Below are 18,727 nucleotides of genomic sequence, written 5' to 3'. Positions count from 1 at the left end.
TTATTTTCATGCCTAATTATGCCTGTTAAAATGTATTGTAGGAACACTGTTCATATTATTGCTCTATCATATTTTATCTTGATTTTAAAGCAGAACTTGGTAACTTTTTTAACTTAAAACTGTCTAGAAATCATTTGGATGGTTAAACAACCTGTTCTGGTGATATTGGTGACTTTCCCCGCTCCCCCCAGCGTTCCCAGGCGGAAAACCAACCTTGCAACTTGGGGACTACCGTCCCGGCAAGATAGAAATTGGAAGTCTCGTGAGAAGCGAGAACGAGAACGAGCGCGAAACACGAATTGCTTTACGGCAATTCGACATAAACACACACGCATGTATGATGTATTACCAGATTACCCACCTCGGTAGACATAGCTCCATACGATACAGTTGGCTTGCTCCGATCAAAACAAACGCACATGAGCAGCGGTAGAGAGGGGGAGGAGGCCGCCGCAAGTGAGTTTTTTACGACTGTGTTGTGAAATATACGCCCACCACAGCTGTAGGGGGAGCTCGTGGGGAAAACATGCGACAACAAAAGGGAAAATCAGCGAAGAAGTGACTAGAGTTCGCTAGAGTTGCCGAGTTCTGCTTTAATAGCACAGTGAATATTTAGAGCTGCTCCAGCAGGGCTCAACCAGTCAAGAGCAGTGAGTGATTTACTCTTCTCTTTTGTTGTTTGATTAACATTGAGGACAAAGACAGCAGTAGGTTTATTAGGCTGCTGTCAATTTAAGAGCTGCACGGTTCTACTGTACTGTTACACGCGTTTTCTTTTCAACTGTTTACGTTCACTTAAGACATAACTGACTATGTTTCACAAGGATACCTGCCTATGCAGGCATTTTGGCATAATTTTGTGTGAATTTTTCCTTTCAAGCACAAGACATGAAAGAGAACTCGATTCAATAGGCAATTTGCAATATGCTGTCTGAGAAGCAGCTTTTTGGGCGTGCGCTTCGGGTGTTTGCGCAAAGAAAACTTATTTGTAACGGTTCATGTTATTACTTGCACATATTATTTAGTTTTAATTAATCGATCAGCATTTATGAGCATGCAACAGAAGTATGCGCTCTCTCTCTCTTTACCGTCAGATTGCTTTTTAAGGACTATAACAAACGGCTGGTAGGGACTACACAACATTCCTCCCGGGTTAGTGACATCACTAACCCTAAAATTGACATAAACCCCGCCCCCGGAACGCGATTTATAGATTATCAAGACAGAATATCAATGACTAGAAGATAACTACACATAAGCTACCTAAATTCATCAACTAACCATTCAGAAATGTTGTCTACATGTTGTCACTTCTTCTTGGAGGCTCTCCATCTTTCTGACTCAAAAAGGCAAAAAGTTTTTGAAATTTCCAGTGCATGTCTGTGTGAGGTAAAAGGACACAAGTTGTTGTAGCTCCGCCCCCTGTGCCGGGAGCAGCAGCTCATTTGCATTTAAAGGAACAGACACAAAAACTGTGCGTTTTTGGTCACCCTCAAAAAGTGACAACTTTAACATGCTATATAAAAATATCTGTGGGTTATTTTGAGCTAAAACTTCACATACACACTCTTGGGACATCAAAGACTTATTTTACATCTTGTGATGCAGTAGACCCTTGGCAGGTCTAACTAGGTCACCTCGAGTCTACTGCGGACGTGTTACAGTCCGGAAAAGTGAAAATAAAAATGATGGCTCAACCTGTAGCACACTTCAGTGTATGATGGATTTATTTACAAGTGCCAAAGTCACATAATCCAGTGAATATATATATATGTATATAAAAAAAAAAGTGTACCGTCCCGTAAAACAAAGTAACAAAACAACAAAATAAAACAAAGAGATTAAACTTGTGGGATATATACCCAAACTCCCACGTATCCACAATATACAAAATAACAATAGCTCACGACTCTGCAGTAGTCCGTTGCTCGACTTGGTAAAACAAGTCCTGTTCTGGAGTCTGGCTCCTGCTTTTAAAGGCCAGACTCCGCCCCTTTTCTCTGGGACTACCATTAACAGGTACTTGCCATAAGGTGACAATATCTTCCACATTTAAATTGTCAAATAACTCTACCTTATACCAAACAAACTTTATACCAAATTATTTCAATAAACATAATAACATAATCAACAAGACCACCATACCTTATATTGCGATTTGTCTTTTATCCTAAAACTTGGGTACCCCACATTTAGACACTACATGGTTTCACCCGGTTCCGGTCCACTGCGCCAGCGCGGCATAGTCCAATGACGTCATAACCGCTCGCCCTACCTGAGCTCGAGTTTGCCGGCGCAGCTCCCAGTAATCGTTTTACACCAACATATAACAGACAATTTAATTACATAAAACAAATAATGAAAATGCATGAAAGGTCCGGAAGAAATAACAGAAGGAATGTGTGGAATGTGGATGAATGACTAAGTGCTATCGGGATCGCGTGTGCACCCGCTTCTCCAATAGCGGCATCAACAGGTGAGAAAAGTGTGTGTGGTTGTTGCGTGTATGTGTGTGTGTGTGATATGTGCCAGTGCTGCCGCTTGCAGCGGTGAGGAAGGTCACTTCTTCACATTATTTCCCCCCTCTCCTAGCCGCACACTGTCTAGGGAACCTAGACAGGTAGTCGGCCACCAGGTTCTTCCTCCCGGGGCAATGTCTTATCTTAAAGGTGTATGGTTGGAGAGACAGGTACCACCTCATGATTCGGGCATTGTGATCCCGCATTGAGTGGATCCAGGTCAGCGCCCGATGGTCCGTCTCCAAATCAAATTCTCTCCCCAGGAGGTAGTATCGGAGAGCTTCCAGGGACCACTTGATCGCGAGACACTCTTTTTCAATTGTGGAATACCTGGTTTCTCTGGGCAATAGTTTCCTGCTCAGGAACACTACTGGCTTTTCCTCTCCTGCAGTCCCCTGGGCTAGTACCGCTCCAATTCCCTTCTCCGAAGCGTCGACTTGCACCAGGAACCGTTGATTGAAGTTTGGACTTTGTAGGACTGGGCTGGAACACATCCTCTCTTTAAGGGTGTTGAATGCCTCCTCACAGGCCCCAGTCCATACAACAGGGTTCTTCCCTGTTTTGGTCAACAAATCTGTCAGTGGTGTAGCAATCGTAGCAAAGTCAGGGATGAATCTGCGATACCAGCCCACTAGGCCCAGGAAGGATCTCACCTCCTTTTTTGTCCTAGGTAGGGGACTGCGCTGAATCGCTTCCACTTTGCACACCTGAGGTCGCAGTTCACCATTGCCCAGATAGTATCCCAGGTAACTGGTTTCTTGCCTAATCCACTCGCATTTCGCCACATTCAATGACAGGCCTGCTGCCTGGATCTTCCCCAGAGTCTGCCGTAGATGTTCCAGGTGGTCTGCCCAAGTGTTGCTGTAGATCACTACATCGTCCAAGTATGCCGCAGACCACTCTTCACAGCCCTGGAGAACTTGATCCATTAGTCGCTGGAAGGTAGCAGGTGCTCCGTGCAGCCCAAAGGGTAGAACTGTAAACTGAAATAGTCCTACCGGTGTCCTGAATGCAGTGTATTGTTTGGAGTTCGGATCAAGGGGCACCTGCCAGTATCCCTTACACAGGTCCAGGGTGGTGAAGTACCGGGCCTGTCCTATCCGCTCCAGCAGATCATCAATTCTCGGCATCGGGTAGGCATCAAACTTCGATTGGGCATTTAACTTACGGAAGTCGACACAGACACGCAAGGATCCATCTTTTTTAGGGACAATGACGAGAGGGCTACTCCATTCACTGTTAGAAGCTTCTATTACTCCCAGCTGCTTCATCATCTCGATTTCCTCTTTCAAGGGCTTGGTAAGTTTTTCAGGTATTCGATAGGGTCGCTGTCGAGAGGGAGTTGTATCTGTCAGGTGGATGGTGTGATGTACCCGTTCTGTCCGCCCAGGCCTCTGACGGAACAGTAAGGGGAAGAGATCCAGGAGGTCTTGTACCTCAACCCTTTTGGATTCATCTAGATGTTCCAGCTTCACTGTTGCAGGATGTCTCTGAGGTCTCACCTCTGTAGCGAGCTCATCTTCCTCCTCATCCTCCAGCTTCCTTATCAACAGCGATGTCTCAGGTACCTCCGTGGGTGCCTCTTTCCATTCTTTCAACAGATTTACATGGTACGTCTGGTGAGATCTTCTTTTGTCAGGGTGATGCACCTCATAAGTTACTGGCCCCATCTTCCTCACGATGGTATATGGCCCTTGCCACTTGGCGAGTAACTTGTTCGCCGAGGTGGGTAATAACAGCAGCACTTTCTGTCCCGGTTGGAACTGACGCAATCTAGCCTGTTGGTCGTACCACCGTTTCTGCCCCACCTGGGCTTCTTGAAGATTTTCCCTTGCTTGCTCTCTGTACGTCTCTAGCCGGTCCCTCATCTCCAGGATGAACCTCACAATGCTTCTCTCCTCATTATCTGCTGTTGACTTCGTCCAGGACTTTTTCAAGATGTCCAGCGGTCCTTGGACTTGCCAGCCATACAGGAGTTCGAAGGGTGAAAACCCAGTTGAAGCCTGCGGTACTTCTCTGTATGCAAAGAGGACGAAGGGGAGCCATTTGTCCCAGTCACGGCCAGTGTCTGCGACGAACTTCCGCAGCATGCCCTTCAGCGTCTGATTAAACCGTTCAACTAGCCCATCCGTCTGTGGGTGATATGGACTGGTTCTCACCGCTGTGATGCCCAGTTGCCGATGCATTTGCCTCATCAGGTGGGAAGTGAAGTTCGTTCCCTGGTCCGTGAGGATCTCGTCTGGGATCCCTACCCTTGAAAACAGCTGTATGAGCGCATGGACAACCTTTGGTGTGGTGATGGTGCGGAGTGGGAAAGCTTCTGGGTAGCGTGTAGCATAGTCGCAGATGACCAAGATATATCTGTGTCCCGCACTGCTCTTTTCTAGTGGTCCCACAATATCCATGGCAATGCGGCGGAAAGGGGTGGATATGATGGGTAACGGGTGTAATGGGGCCTTACCCCGCTGACGCACAGCACTGGTCTTCTGACATGTGGAACATGTAGTGCAGTATGTCTGAACGTCAGTGTACATGGTAGGCCAGTAGAAGTGTGAACTAATGCGAGTGTATGTCTTCTGTTGTGCTAGATGCCCTGCCCATGGAATTGTGTGTGCCAAATGTAAAACAAGGGGTCGACAAGCCAGAGGTACCACCACACGTAAAACATCAGCAGATTGCACATACAATACACCATCACGAATAACATATTCTTCGTCAGACACTTTAGACTTCACCTGCCCTTCCGCTTTAACAAACAAAGGTTTTAATGTTTCATCTTCCCTTTGTAAGACAGCAATGTCTTCTGGGACTTGCCAGCCATGAACCTCCAGCCCCTCCGTAGAGAATTTGGAGACTGGAGTACCCAGGTATTTCATCAATCGCCGTTGTCGACGTGTCTTTCTCGGGCCTTTAGTCCCACCCTGCAGCAGACTACTATGCAAGTCTGGCAGAGGCTGCAGACCTGCTTTGGCCTGGGCCCTTGTCATTACAGGAAATGAACCAACAGGTGCCATAACATTCACAACCTCAATGTCCTGGTTTCCCTTTTCATTGACCAATTCACTCAAAATTGGGAGATCTCTCCCCAAAATCATGTCTGCCGGCAAAGAAGCAACCACTGCTACATTCAAGAGATACATTTGTTCTTGTACCCCCACTAACACTTCTGTTTTGGGATACCGCTTTACATCACCATGAACACATTGTATGTCAGTGGTATTAGCATAGTCAACATTTGAAACATGACATGACTTGATTAGTGAAAGTGAGCTACCAGTGTCCAGCATTGCTTTTAAAGCACGTCCATTCACTGTAATGTCCAAAAGCATGTTGTTACATTGCCCCACCCCAACAGAGTCAATTTCCGTGTCCTCTTCTCTAGGAGCATAGCAAAAGCCTGTTAGCTTTGCTTTACGCACCGGGCACACAGCAGCTTTGTGTCCCGGCTGCTGACATGAGAAGCAGATCAGTTTCTGTGGTATTAACCCTCTGAGGTCTAAGGGCATTTTTTCACTTTTTCTTCGATTTTACATATCTTATTAAATTCACCTTTTAAAGGCAATTACATAACATAATCCCATGTGTTTTATATCAAAATGTGCAGAGAAAACCCAGCTCTTTCTCTGATGAGCTCACCACTTGTCCTAGAGCATTGTGTAAAGAGAGAGAGAGGGATAATTTGGCTCTAAAAGGTGAAAAATATAAGTCCGATTTTTGAAATTCTTCAAATCTCTTGTGGAAACATAACATTACTCATGTGGACGAATTATTTTGGCCCTTGATATGGGTTCCCCAAAGTCTTAGGGTCACAAAAGTAGTGTAATATATGAATAAAATAGTAGATAATGAATAATAATTGTCTAAAGTGACATTTTGAAAAATCGTTTTTTTAGTACAAGTTTTGTCTGTGACTCTACCCTCACCAAATGTTAGAGGGACTGAGATAAAATAGGACTAAAATAACTTCCTACTACATATCAAGCTTTATGGGATGTGTGCAAATGAAAAAGTAGCATTACAACAGGTCTTTCTTTCAAGCAAAACGTTTACTTTGTGAAAAAAGCTCACTACTAACAATATTCACAAAATGTAAAAAATTTCATGTTTTCTTGTCAACTTTTCAACATTTTTTTTTTCAAACCAAAGCTGAACTATATATTAGATATTAGAAATAGTGCTGGTTGATGCTGGGGGGGTACGGGACCTCTTGGCTGGCCGGGTTGGTGATGATGGTTGCTGTGTAAGGGCTGGTGGTGACCTGGTGACTGGTGGCAGGCACAGGTGAGGCTGCCTGTGTTACACTGGGCCCTGGTAGCTGTGAATCCTCTCTGAAAAAAAACACAAAAACAAATAAGTTAGGACTTGCATTATCAATTTGGCCAAAACATATTGATTCATCACTACAAGAGATAATGTTATTCAAATTGTGAATTGAGGTGAAGAAATATTACATTAGTTATCAAAAGTAGACCACCAAAAACAGCCTACATGCCTACAACGTTACTATTTGTAAGTGTACGTTACCTCAGTTTTACACAAGAAAATAACTTTTACATAAAGTAAACACTTTGCTAAAGGCACAGTCAATTTGTCAAAGTTCAGATACACAAAGCAGTACAGCGCAGCTTATTTTAGCCAAGATGGTCACAGTTAGTCTAGCACAAAGTGCACCATGCGAACAAGGTTTTTATAAAATAAATATGCTTACCCGTCTTCAACTGGATCTCTTCTGTGATCATAATCCTCATCATCTAAAGTTACATCAGAAGAAAATCCATCAGGCTCGGAAACTCGTTCATCCTCGTCGCTGCTCTCCAAAACCGCCGCAAGTACGTCTTTCAATACCAATGTCTTCGCCATTATCTCTCATCGTCTTCTTCTTACTTTTCCTCTTCTTTATATATGTTTTTGCCATGTTTTTTTCGCGGTCTTTTTCTTTCGCGGACTTTTCTACTCTTTCTCTCTCCGTGTCAGCTTTGTATTTTCATCACTGTGAGGAGATGGGAGGGTACTTAGGGATTTCAACCGCATCTATTGGTTAGTTTCACACAAAATGCAGACAGGCAAGCTAGCCCACCAATCACGCAAGGTGAACGGTCAAATTTTTTTTTTTTTTTTTTGAACGGTCATCTTGTCTTCCCTCTTGCTCCCTGTGTGAGTCACGTACGATTTCGCGAGAATAAGGACGTTGAAGCTGAGAATCTATCGATTACGGCAAAATCAGAACCATTTATGTGTGCTGCACAATCGCGGAGATATTAATAGAAACATTTAGTAAACATCGAGTTGACGCGCCCGCGCGTCACCCGACCTCAGGGGGTTAAGGTCTTATGTTCCTGTGGAGCCTCTTGAGGCTTATCAGTGTGTGCATAACGTGCTTTACCTTTAACTGGTTGCGAGCGCAGGCTCATGCGATGTGCATTCGTGTACTGCTGGGCTAACTTCGCGGCTGCTAGTCCTGAGTCCGGCTCATGTTCTTTAACCCAGGTACGGCTGTCGTAAGGCAGTACTCGAAGCAGCTGTTCCAAGATGACGAGCTCTCCGATCTCCTCCTTGGAATGCAGATCAGGACGCACCCATCGCTGGAAGAGATTTCGCAGACGGTGGTAGGTCTCTGTTGGTGATTCACCTTCTGGTACCGTTGCTGCCCGGAACCGCTGGCGGTAGGTCTCGGCTGAGATGTTGAACTTTTGCAGCAGCGCATCCTTCAGGTGTTCGTAGTCGTCTGCGAGGTCCTCATCCATAGCGAGGTATGCCTCCAAAGCTTGTCCCGTCAGTAATGGCACCAACCGACAGCTCCACTCCTCTCTTGGCCACTGCCAGGTTCGGGCCAGTCGCTCGAATCGCCTCAAATAGCTCTCAATGTCATCCCCCGCCTGTAGGACCGGCACCGGTGTCTCTGCTCGGCGTATCGGCGGGCTCCGCTGAGTAGACGCTCTGGGTGAGATGTTAGGTCGTATCGATGCATCCGCCGATACCCTCCTTGGCGCTGGTGTTGGGAGTTCCATCCTCATGCTCCTGGTGTCACTCGGAGTCAGTGGTGCAGGCCGTACTGTCTGCAGAATGGATTCCTTTAACCCACGGAGCTCCAACAGATACCTCTCCTCCCTTAGCCGTTGTGCGCCAAGAAACTCTTTCATGAGGCTCACCATCCCCCCACTGGACGCTGATGGAATACCTTCACTGGACCGAGACGGACCCGGCTCGCTTAGTGTTCTTGGGAACTCCACTGACCCCTCCTGAGATTCATCCTCCGATGACATCTCCAGTGTGTCCCAGGCCACATCTTCTTTAACCGTGGCCTTTCCTTAGGAGCGCAAACCAGGCCTTCTTCCTTTCGGCACTCTTCTACGGGTAGCCATCCCACCGCTGCCACCAAATGTGATGCAGTAGACCCTTGGCAGGTCTAACTAGGTCACCTCGAGTCTACTGCGGACGTGTTACAGTCCGGAAAAGTGAAAATAAAAATGATGGCTCAACCTGTAGCACACTTCAGTGTATGATGGATTTATTTACAAGTGCCAAAGTCACATAATCCAGTGAATATATATATATATATATGTATATAAAAAAAAAAGTGTACCGTCCCGTAAAACAAAGTAACAAAACAACAAAATAAAACAAAGAGATTAAACTTGTGGGATATATACCCAAACTCCCACGTATCCACAATATACAAAATAACAATAGCTCACGACTCTGCAGTAGTCCGTTGCTCGACTTGGTAAAACAAGTCCTGTTCTGGAGTCTGGCTCCTGCTTTTAAAGGCCAGACTCCGCCCCTTTTCTCTGGGACTACCATTAACAGGTACTTGCCATAAGGTGACAATATCTTCCACATTTAAATTGTCAAATAACTCTACCTTATACCAAACAAACTTTATACCAAATTATTTCAATAAACATAATAACATAATCAACAAGACCACCATACCTTATATTGCGATTTGTCTTTTATCCTAAAACTTGGGTACCCCACATTTAGACACTACATGGTTTCACCCGGTTCCGGTCCACTGCGCCAGCGCGGCATAGTCCAATGACGTCATAACCGCTCGCCCTACCTGAGCTCGAGTTTGCCGGCGCAGCTCCCAGTAATCGTTTTACACCAACATATAACAGACAATTTAATTACATAAAACAAATAATGAAAATGCATGAAAGGTCCGGAAGAAATAACAGAAGGAATGTGTGGAATGTGGATGAATGACTAAGTGCTATCGGGATCGCGTGTGCACCCGCTTCTCCAATAGCGGCATCAACAGGTGAGAAAAGTGTGTGTGGTTGTTGCGTGTATGTGTGTGTGTGTGATATGTGCCAGTGCTGCCGCTTGCAGCGGTGAGGAAGGTCACTTCTTCACAGTCATTATACCATTTTTACAGAAAATGCATGTTTCTACTAGGGGTGTCGCAATATACCGGTATTGACGATAATCGTGATATTCAAAGCATGAAATATCGACATCGTGTTAATTTAGAGCAATACAATATACCGGTATTGGCGATATTGGCGTTTTCTAGACGCAGCGCTCGTCCGCGCCCGCGCAGCTAGAGTGAAACACTCTGTCCACACCCGAAAAAAGTAAGCTGAGCTCGCCAGTATTAACAACAGAGTTCTTCGGCTTCAAAGAAAACAGCATCTTAGAGGTGGTCGCACACCGGACGAGAAGCGCAGCGCCACGTCTTTAAAATTCGAACACATTCTGTATGAGTGTACACACACCGGACGAGAAGCACAGCGCGGTTCTATTCGGCGTCTGTCCGCGGCGCCCAGCAACGGCTCAGGACCTTGTTCAAAATCCTGCCGCGACACAGAGCGCAGAAAAAAGTGTTCAGATCACAGACTCAGCAACTATTGTATTTAATTGTACAGTATAATCATAACATAGTACAGACATTATCTCAATTCCATAATGTCCTTAAACATAATGATATTGCTGGCCATAAACTGAGAAAGTGCGTGTCCGGTGTGCAATACCTCGAGTTGTCATAGACGTGACGCGGCTATTATTTTACTAGTCACCATGGAATGGGAAACGTGACATTAACTGTTAACAGGGGGTTTCTGTGTTCATATATTTAATAAAGGGTGATTATTAAAATTAAGAACCCCGTTTTCTTTACTCATCTTATTTTTGTATTTGTATTTGCACTTGATTTTTTTATTCAAATCTGCTATCTGCATGACTTTATTGGCGCCAGTGCAACAACAGGTTTAAGAGCTTTTCACTTCTTCAGGAAACCTTCAGACAGTGTTTGGCTTCAGTTTGAAACCAGATAAACTTCACATGCTTGTCTTCCTTCACAAAAATTTGCCATAGATTGAGTACCCCCCCCCCCCCCCCCCCCCCCCATAGATTCTATAGATATCGCGATATATCGATATCGTGAATTCTTTTGGCCACAATAACCGTGGTGTGAAAAATCGAACATCGTGACAGCCCTAGTTTCTACATTACAATTAAGAGTGATCTGTTATCAGAGGTGACTGTGTCAAAGTAATGTCCAGTTCTAAGATAAGATAAATCATGCAGTTAGCTAACATCTAGTATTTGTTTAAAGGGGACCTATTATGCAAAATTCACTTTTATATTGTTTTTGAACATAATTATGTGTCTGCTATGTCGTGTGTACACAACCACCCTATTATGGTAAAAATCCATCCACTCTGTTTGTTATTTTCCCCATAAATCAGAAACAGTGTCTCAAAATGAGCCGCTCAGGAATGCATCCAGTTGTGATGTCATATAGGTATAAGCACAGCCAACGGCTAGCAATGGAATTGGCCCCATTAGCTAAGCTCCTCACTTAAGTTAGCTGTACACAGTCCGCCATGTTCATTATGGGTGGGCAGATCGATCCTGAAGTATCAATATTTTCGAAAAGGATAAAAATGTATCACATAAAAATATTAATCCAAATGTGTTTTTTTACCAGTAATTTTATGAATTTAGCATGAAATTCAGTGCGTAAAATAAGCTTCTTGGTGAAAAAATAAGCGAATGTTAGCAAATAATTGTGTAGGGATAGAACTATTTATCCAAGTCTTCTGAAACCAATCAATCACTGAGAGTGTTCGCTGCTGGTGGTTCACTGAGTTTGCTCACAGGGTTACAGTGCGTTTGGGAAAGCCCTGAACAATGCTTATTAGATGACAGAGAACATCTACAATTTCACAATAACTAAAAGTTTACGCAACGGTTCAAAATGTTGACATCAGGAAGATTTTTAAATGAAATTAATCTTCTTATTCAGCAAGGATCGATGCATTAAATTGATCAAAAGTGACAGTCAAGGGTTTTACATTGTTAAAAAAAAATCTATTTCATGTATACTGTTTTTTCAACTTTGTTCTTCAAATAATTCTGCATAATTCATGGTTTCCACAAAAATATTAAACCGTTTTCAACATTGATAATAATAAGAAATGTTTCTTGAGCATTACATCATCATCTTAGAATGATTTCTGAAGGATCATGTGACACTGAAGACTGGAGTAATGATGCTGAAAATTCAGCTTTGACCACAGGAATAAATTAAAGTTTACTATATATTTAACAGCCTATTTTAAATTGCAATAATATTACAGTTCTTACTTATAAAATAACTGCAGAACAGACTTAAAACTCTTACAGACCCCAATCTTTTGAATAGTAGTGTACAATAGTGCATTTACTATAATTAGGCTAGTTTGGTAAAAGTTCAAGTGGATTGTCTTTTGTTCTGTAACAATTGTTGTTAATAAATCTGTCAGGAATAATTATTTTTTTTCTGCAAAAGCAGCATTTAACTAAGAAATTGATTCTACTAAAGTTATTATATATTCTAGATCAGCAATTCCCTACCAGAGGCACTTCATCATATGCCCTTGAAGGTATTTTAGAAGTCTCCGGGGGCAGTGAGGAAGATTAAAATTGCTTATTTAAATTTATCATATATGATAAAAACATCAATACTGTCAATATATTCAAATAATGAATCACTCATTTGTTTTCTTCACTACAGTACAAAAACAGATGCAAAATGGCCTCCAGACCTGTCATAATGACAAACAAACTCAAGTGTTTCATTAAAGGGAGGAGGAAACTGCTTGTTGAGACCAATGTTTTTTAGTTTAAAATCAAATCCTGGTAACAATAGCCTGTTTGATAACATTAACACGTGCTAAATTAAACCCAACATAATATGAGCTTAAAGGAACACATTGCTGACAAAAAGGCAGCACCAAATACATTGTTCATTCCCATTCCTATCTTGTCTGCCCAGAGTTGGTCGCAATAGATGAATTGGTCACAAAAAATGAAATGGAGTCAATATGTCAAAGTACATGGAGAGCTGTGGACAACTCCAATAAACACTGTAGAATGACATTTTGAGCTAACAAAAATACTGCATCCCATGGCCAGAAATCCAATCACTGAGTTACATCAGAGTGCTGTAAAGTAGACTGCCATTTTGCCGCTAATCCAATTTAACTTCAGTAAGAGAAAGAACTTAGCCAGCACATGTGTACATCACACAGACGAATCTGTACAGCTTTATCAGCTAATTCATACTGCTGTTCCTCTATCTGTCATGATTGCACACTGTTGTATTGACTCATGAAACATTAATAGGAAGGATTAATTCATAATAGCCTCAAATGCACCTTCAGTGTAGAGGAGACGCACAGCTAGCATGAAACAGACAGCGGTAGGGAAGGGAGACAATGATATGTGACATGAAAGAGAAGAGGGATGGAATAGTCCCATGCGCACAGCACACATACAGCCGTGATGGCTAGCCTCAGGCACACACTTTGTGCGTTTATTAAATGGACTCTAAAAGCACTTTTCTTAAAAGCTCCGAATATGAGTGTATCATGTTGAGCTCAGTTTGTCTATGTGTGCTTGTTTTGAAGAAGCAAGTGTATGTTATGTAGGTGTAAGAGGAGGATTTACACTTTGTTTTGTTTTTCCTCATTGGCACAGGCTGTATGCGGGACCTGAGGCTCAATGGGCGGTTTATTCCTCTGGACGGTCAGGCCAGAGAGGGAGTGTCTGTGGGCAGCTCTCAGGGTGTGTCTCTGGGTTGTTCCTCCGACTCCTGCCGGAAAAACCAATGCAGCCCCCCCTTTACCTGTGTGGACCTGTGGAGAATCCATGAATGCAGGTAAACAGATACTTATAAAGGGGTATCCTCCTATTGGGGAAAATTGTTAGTCATAGTACACTGTAAAAAAAAAAAAAAATTGCTGCCTTAATTTTTTAAGTACAATTAACTTGGATGTTTAACTCATATAAACTTAAATTACATTAAACTGACTTGAAAAATGAAAAGTTGAATCTGTGAAAAGTTGAAAAGTGAATCTTGTATAACTTATTACAAAAGTATAAAATTGCTTAACTTCTTATGAGTTAAAGCAATGTAAAACCATATGTTGTCATATTGATCATATCATTTTTTACTGTGTAGAAATTATGCCAAAACTGAGGAACAGGGAAATTGAATACATTTTCACACGATAAATATTGAAGTGATTTCTTTGCATTACTCTGTTTAGCATAGTTTTAACCTGTATGTAATATTCATATTTTTTATGATGGATTCATAGTTTAAAACTAAAAGTCAACTGGTACAAGGGTCAAACAATAAAATCTAAAGACATTTGGAAATGAGTAAAATGAATAAGAAAAAACTGTTATTTTTACTATCATTGAAATAGTATTATTGTTTTCATTCATATTTTGAATTAGTTTTTAATTTTATATTTTAATGGTAGTTAAAGCTTTAATCATTTTGTTGTGTTTTTGTCGTTTAAAAAAAAAAGTCAATATCATTTTAAGTCATGTTTGATTTAGATTTAGTTCATTCAGTATAGTTAAATACAGATAAAAACAATGAAAATTAGACGTTTCTTTGGCAACTAGCTGAAATTATATTTGGGAAAAAACTATTTTATTGTTTTAGTTTTAGTTTTACTTAACTATAATAACCCTGAATTAAAATAAAATTGATGAAGACATTGTAAACAGATTGCATGTTTTGGAAACTGGTTAGTTTTAATAAAAATCCTCTCTAATCTGCTCAATGTAGGACACACAAACACACATAGTAGGGGGACTTGGCCGTATGCACTTTGGCCCTGGGGTTATGTGTAAACATACCTCAGTCGAAGGCGGGTACATGTCCACTGTCCTCTCTTGCTGTAAGATCTGTGCAGCTGCTGTGTAGTTGATTGTGTCTTTGATTGCATGTTGTTTTTTGCCTCTGACTTGCTGACAGGTTTTCCTGTTCTTGTTCTTATCTTATCTGATCTGTAACATTGAGATTTTTAGAGTATGTTAAGATTTTTTTATCACACATTCTTTCAGCGATCCATCGGTTCTACACTGATTTCCTGGACAAAGAAAAATGCAACATGTGATCCCAGGCTTGTTTTATTCACACAGGGTTTTAAACGTACCAGCTCACTGTGAGCGGTTTCACATTCACATTCACTAGCGCCAAACAAAATAGTTTAAAATGGTTTCTAAATATGTTTTTAAGTATTGAAGAGATGTACACTTTAATTAAAGTGACAGTTAACCTATTATGTAAAATTCTGTCATCATTTACTCTCTTGTTGTTGCAAACCTGAGCGACTTAATGGAAAAAGGTGTAGACAGTACAGGATACCATTATTTACTCAAAAATGTTCATTTTTGAATTAACTGTCATGAATTATTTACTGAATCTATTGGACGTAGTTTATATTTTAGCATTAAAACACTGAACCCGTCAGTCCTTTTTTTACATACACGTTAATATATTACCATTTGATTAATGTATCAACCCTTTTTGTCTCCTCCAATCGCAGGTGTCCCCCAGGTCACATGGTCAAGGCAAACTCCACTGGCAAATTCTGCGTGTACACGCTCTGTGCCAGCCGCCCATGTCACAGGGGCACGTGTGTGGCACAGTCGCCCTCCAAATTCACATGCCACTGTCCAGAGGGCTACCGTGGCCGGCACTGCGAGGTGACGCTGGCCATCTACCGAGACGACGTGGGTCTCAGTTTCAGCTCCCTTTTCGCCATATGCATCTGCTTTATGGCCCTGCTAGGTACCTATCTTCAGCATGTACTCTTAAAATCTCATCATTCACTCACCCTCATGTCGTTACAGCCGGCAATATGGGTAATAATATTAATTATTATCATAATACAAGTGCTTAAGTGGTGTTGCTACATTTACAATTTTAATCATGTCTCTCACAGTCAACACGCCAGTTGTTGGTTTACTGCGAAATATTAGTTTCAGTAGGAGCCTAAAATTAATGTATCAGCCTGGTGTTTGTCACATAAATATTAACTGTGCTCTTCCTCCTCTGCTGAACCTCATGTATTTTTAAAACTTATGTTGGTGGTTGGCATTTCAATATTCTTGCCTTGCCCATGTTGTAGCTGTTAAGAGTTTGGCATACATGTATATATTTCTTATATATGCCACGGTTTCGTGTTCCCATGTGTATCGTTTTTTCTTGCATTGTCTGACAGCGGTAAAGAACACAGTCTACATAATCAATGATCATGACTGCTGAAACTCATATTAACTCCCTTCGTTCCTCCGTCCTCATCTGCCTGCATTGATATGCTCGAGGCCAAAGGGAACTAAACAATCTTTTTCCTCCTCTCGCAGTTTCATTCCATTATAGATTTGACATGACCTTACTCATTCTCAGCTCCAGTTGCTTTTTAAAGTGTTAATTCCTTGATTTGTAGGCACAAACTGTGCTGTTTACCTAAGCCGGGCTGGAAATTGAGATCAATGCATTAGGGTTTTGGGCAGAATTTCAATGGTCCTGACCGTCCTCAACTGAATTTAAGTAGCCAGTACGTTTTTTTGTATCCCCTCCTTCCTCTGTGTTTTTTCTTCTTCATTGTTTTTCTGCATTCCATTCTGTCGGTTTGGAACGATTCCAAATAGAGACAAGCGGCGATAAATGTGGTTTGAGTGCTCTCTGCCATATGAAAGGCTTCGGCGTAGCGTTAAGAAGATATTTTTTTCTTCTTGTAAGGCGCTTAATAGGTTTAGCGCACCGTGCTACACTACGCCTCCACCTAACCAGACAGGACTCGCTCTTCCCTGCTGAAAACAGCCCCCCTGCAGACTAACATATCACTACAGCAAAGAGGGAAAAGGTCCATCCGTTAAACCCCAGGAACAGATAATAATGTGGTGAGATGGCTCTGAACAGGAGGAGAGAGATTTTGAATTGTTCTTCTGAATGCTACTTTTGAGAGACCAAGTACACAATTACCTCAGAAGACTGAAAAAGTCATTCATTTTTAGAGTATACATCATGCTCTTTTTTTATAGAACCATAATAATATATTTTATATACAGTATACACTCACCTAAAGGATTATTAGGAACACCTGTTCAATTTCTCATTAATGCAATTATCTAATCAACCAATCCCATGGCAGTTGCTTCAATGCATTTAGGGGTGTGGTCCTGGTCAAGACAATCTCCTGAACTCCAAACTGAATGTCAGAATGGGAAAGAAAGGTGATTTAAGCAATTTTGAGCGTGGCATGGTTGTTGCTGCCAGACGGGCCGGTCTGAGTATTTCACAATCTGCTCAGTTACTGGGATTTTCACGCACAACCATTTCTAGGGTTTACAAAGAATGGTGTGAAAAGGGAAAAACATCCAGTATGTGGCAGTCCTGTGGGCGAAAATGCCTTGTTGATGCTAGAGGTCAGAGGAGAATGGGCCGACTGATTCAAGCTGATAGAAGAGCAACTTTGACTGAAATAACCACTCGTTACAACCGAGGTATGCAGCAAAGCATTTGTGAAGCCACAACACGCACAACCTTGAGGCGGATGGGCTACAACAGCAGAAGACCCCACCGGGTACCACTCATCTCCACTACAAATAGGAAAAAGAGGCTACAATTTGCACGAGCTCACCAAAATTGGACAGTTGAAGACTGGAAAAATGTTACCTGGTCTGATGAGTCTCGATTTCTGTTGAGACATTCAGATGGTAGAGTCAGAATTTGGCGTAAACAGAATGAGAACATGAATCCATCATGCCTTGTTACCACTGTGCAGGCTGGTGGTGGTGGTGTAATGGTGTGGGGGATGTTTTCTTGGCACACTTTAGGCCCCTTATTGCCAATTGGGCATCGTTTAAATGCCACGGTCTACCTGAGCATTGTTTCTGACCATGTCCATCCCTTTATGACCACCATGTACCCATCCTCTGATGGCTACTTCCAGCAGGATAATGCACCATGTCACAAAGCTCGAATCATTTCAAATTGGTTTCTTGAACATGACAATGAGTTCACTGTACTAAAATGGCCCCCACAGTCACCAGATCTCAACCCAATAGAGCATCTTTGGGATGTGGTGGAACGGGAGCTTTGTGCCCTGGATGTGCATCCCACAAATCTCCATCAACTGCAAGATGCTATCCTATCAATATGGGCCAACATTTCTAAAGAATGCTTTCAGCACCTTGTTGAATCAATGCCACGTAGAATAAAGGCAGTTCTGAAGGCGAAAGGGGGTCAAACACAGTATTAGTATGGTGTTCCTAATAATCCTTTAGGTGAGTGTGTATATATATATATATATATATATATATTTTTTTTTTTAAACAAATTGCTATTTGTACTTGTGATTCACCAGTGTGGAGAGGCATCATTTGTCCTCTATTACACCTGGATTGTCAAGTGTCTTTCTACAGCAAAGCTGATATGCAGATTTGACATTCACTCAGTGTAGATGCTCACCTGCGGGAATAACCACCCATCATAACATCAAAAGATGGACTTGAATGATTATGGTTTATAGTGCTCTTTGACAATCTCTCACTCTTTGTGGCTCTCATGGGATCCTTTTTTAATGTCTTTGTGAAAAAGTTTATTTCAGTTGAGAGACTCTCAGTAAAGTGTCAGTATCTCCATCTTCATTTTCCATGCATCATCTTTTTGGTGATATCTGCTCTGAGATAAATATATATATATATATATATATGCCCCATAAGTCATTTTTACACCTACATTTGGATCTCAGGACTTCTGTATTTTTTTCATTCAACTAAATGTGACTAGACTGTCCTTCCACATGTGTTATCACACATTCATTTTCCCAATCATTAGCCATTTCATGACAGAATGTTCTGTGATAAAGTGTCTATAATTTACATTGCACTTGTCAATTTGGGTGTTTAAA

At 42.0% G+C, this 18,727-nt stretch overlaps 2 protein-coding genes across 2 annotated transcripts in view; one reads left to right on the top strand and one right to left on the bottom strand.

The window, feature by feature from the left end:
* LOC311288215 (neural-cadherin) overlaps window positions 1–18,727 on the top strand; it is a gene marked incomplete at its 5' end in the record, with an annotated part of 267,805 nt that overhangs the window by 240,907 nt on the left and 8,171 nt on the right. The window contains 2 exons of the mRNA XM_084405506.1: window positions 13,488–13,668; window positions 15,356–15,600. Of these exons, the coding sequence (XP_084261632.1) occupies window positions 13,488–13,668; window positions 15,356–15,600 (426 nt within the window). The remainder of the gene's footprint in view (window positions 1–13,487; window positions 13,669–15,355; window positions 15,601–18,727) is intronic.
* On the bottom strand, window positions 6,043–7,850 carry LOC311288214 (uncharacterized protein). The gene is made up of 2 exons (XM_084405505.1): window positions 7,228–7,850; window positions 6,043–6,847 (listed from the first exon to the last, which is right to left on the bottom strand). Exons 1-2 carry the CDS (start codon window positions 7,377–7,379, stop codon window positions 6,685–6,687), a joined length of 315 nt encoding a protein of 104 aa, XP_084261631.1. The 5' UTR covers window positions 7,380–7,850; the 3' UTR covers window positions 6,043–6,684.

This window comes from Rutilus rutilus, assembly GCF_951802725.1.
Source record: "Rutilus rutilus genome assembly, chromosome: 3".
In the NCBI taxonomy this organism is placed as follows: Eukaryota; Metazoa; Chordata; class Actinopteri; order Cypriniformes; family Leuciscidae; genus Rutilus; species Rutilus rutilus.
Note: the sequence above shows the minus strand (reverse complement) of the source record. Positions and strands in the feature narration are given on the sequence as shown.

Coding starts and splice junctions, on each gene's coding strand:
- LOC311288214 (XM_084405505.1), bottom strand. CDS start 7,379: ATGGCGAAGACATTGGTATTGAAAGACGTACTTGCGGCGGTTTTGGAG. Junction 6,848..7,227: donor AGAGATCCAGTTGAAGACGG/GTAAGCATATTT, acceptor GTTTTTTTTCAG/AGAGGATTCACAGCTACCAG.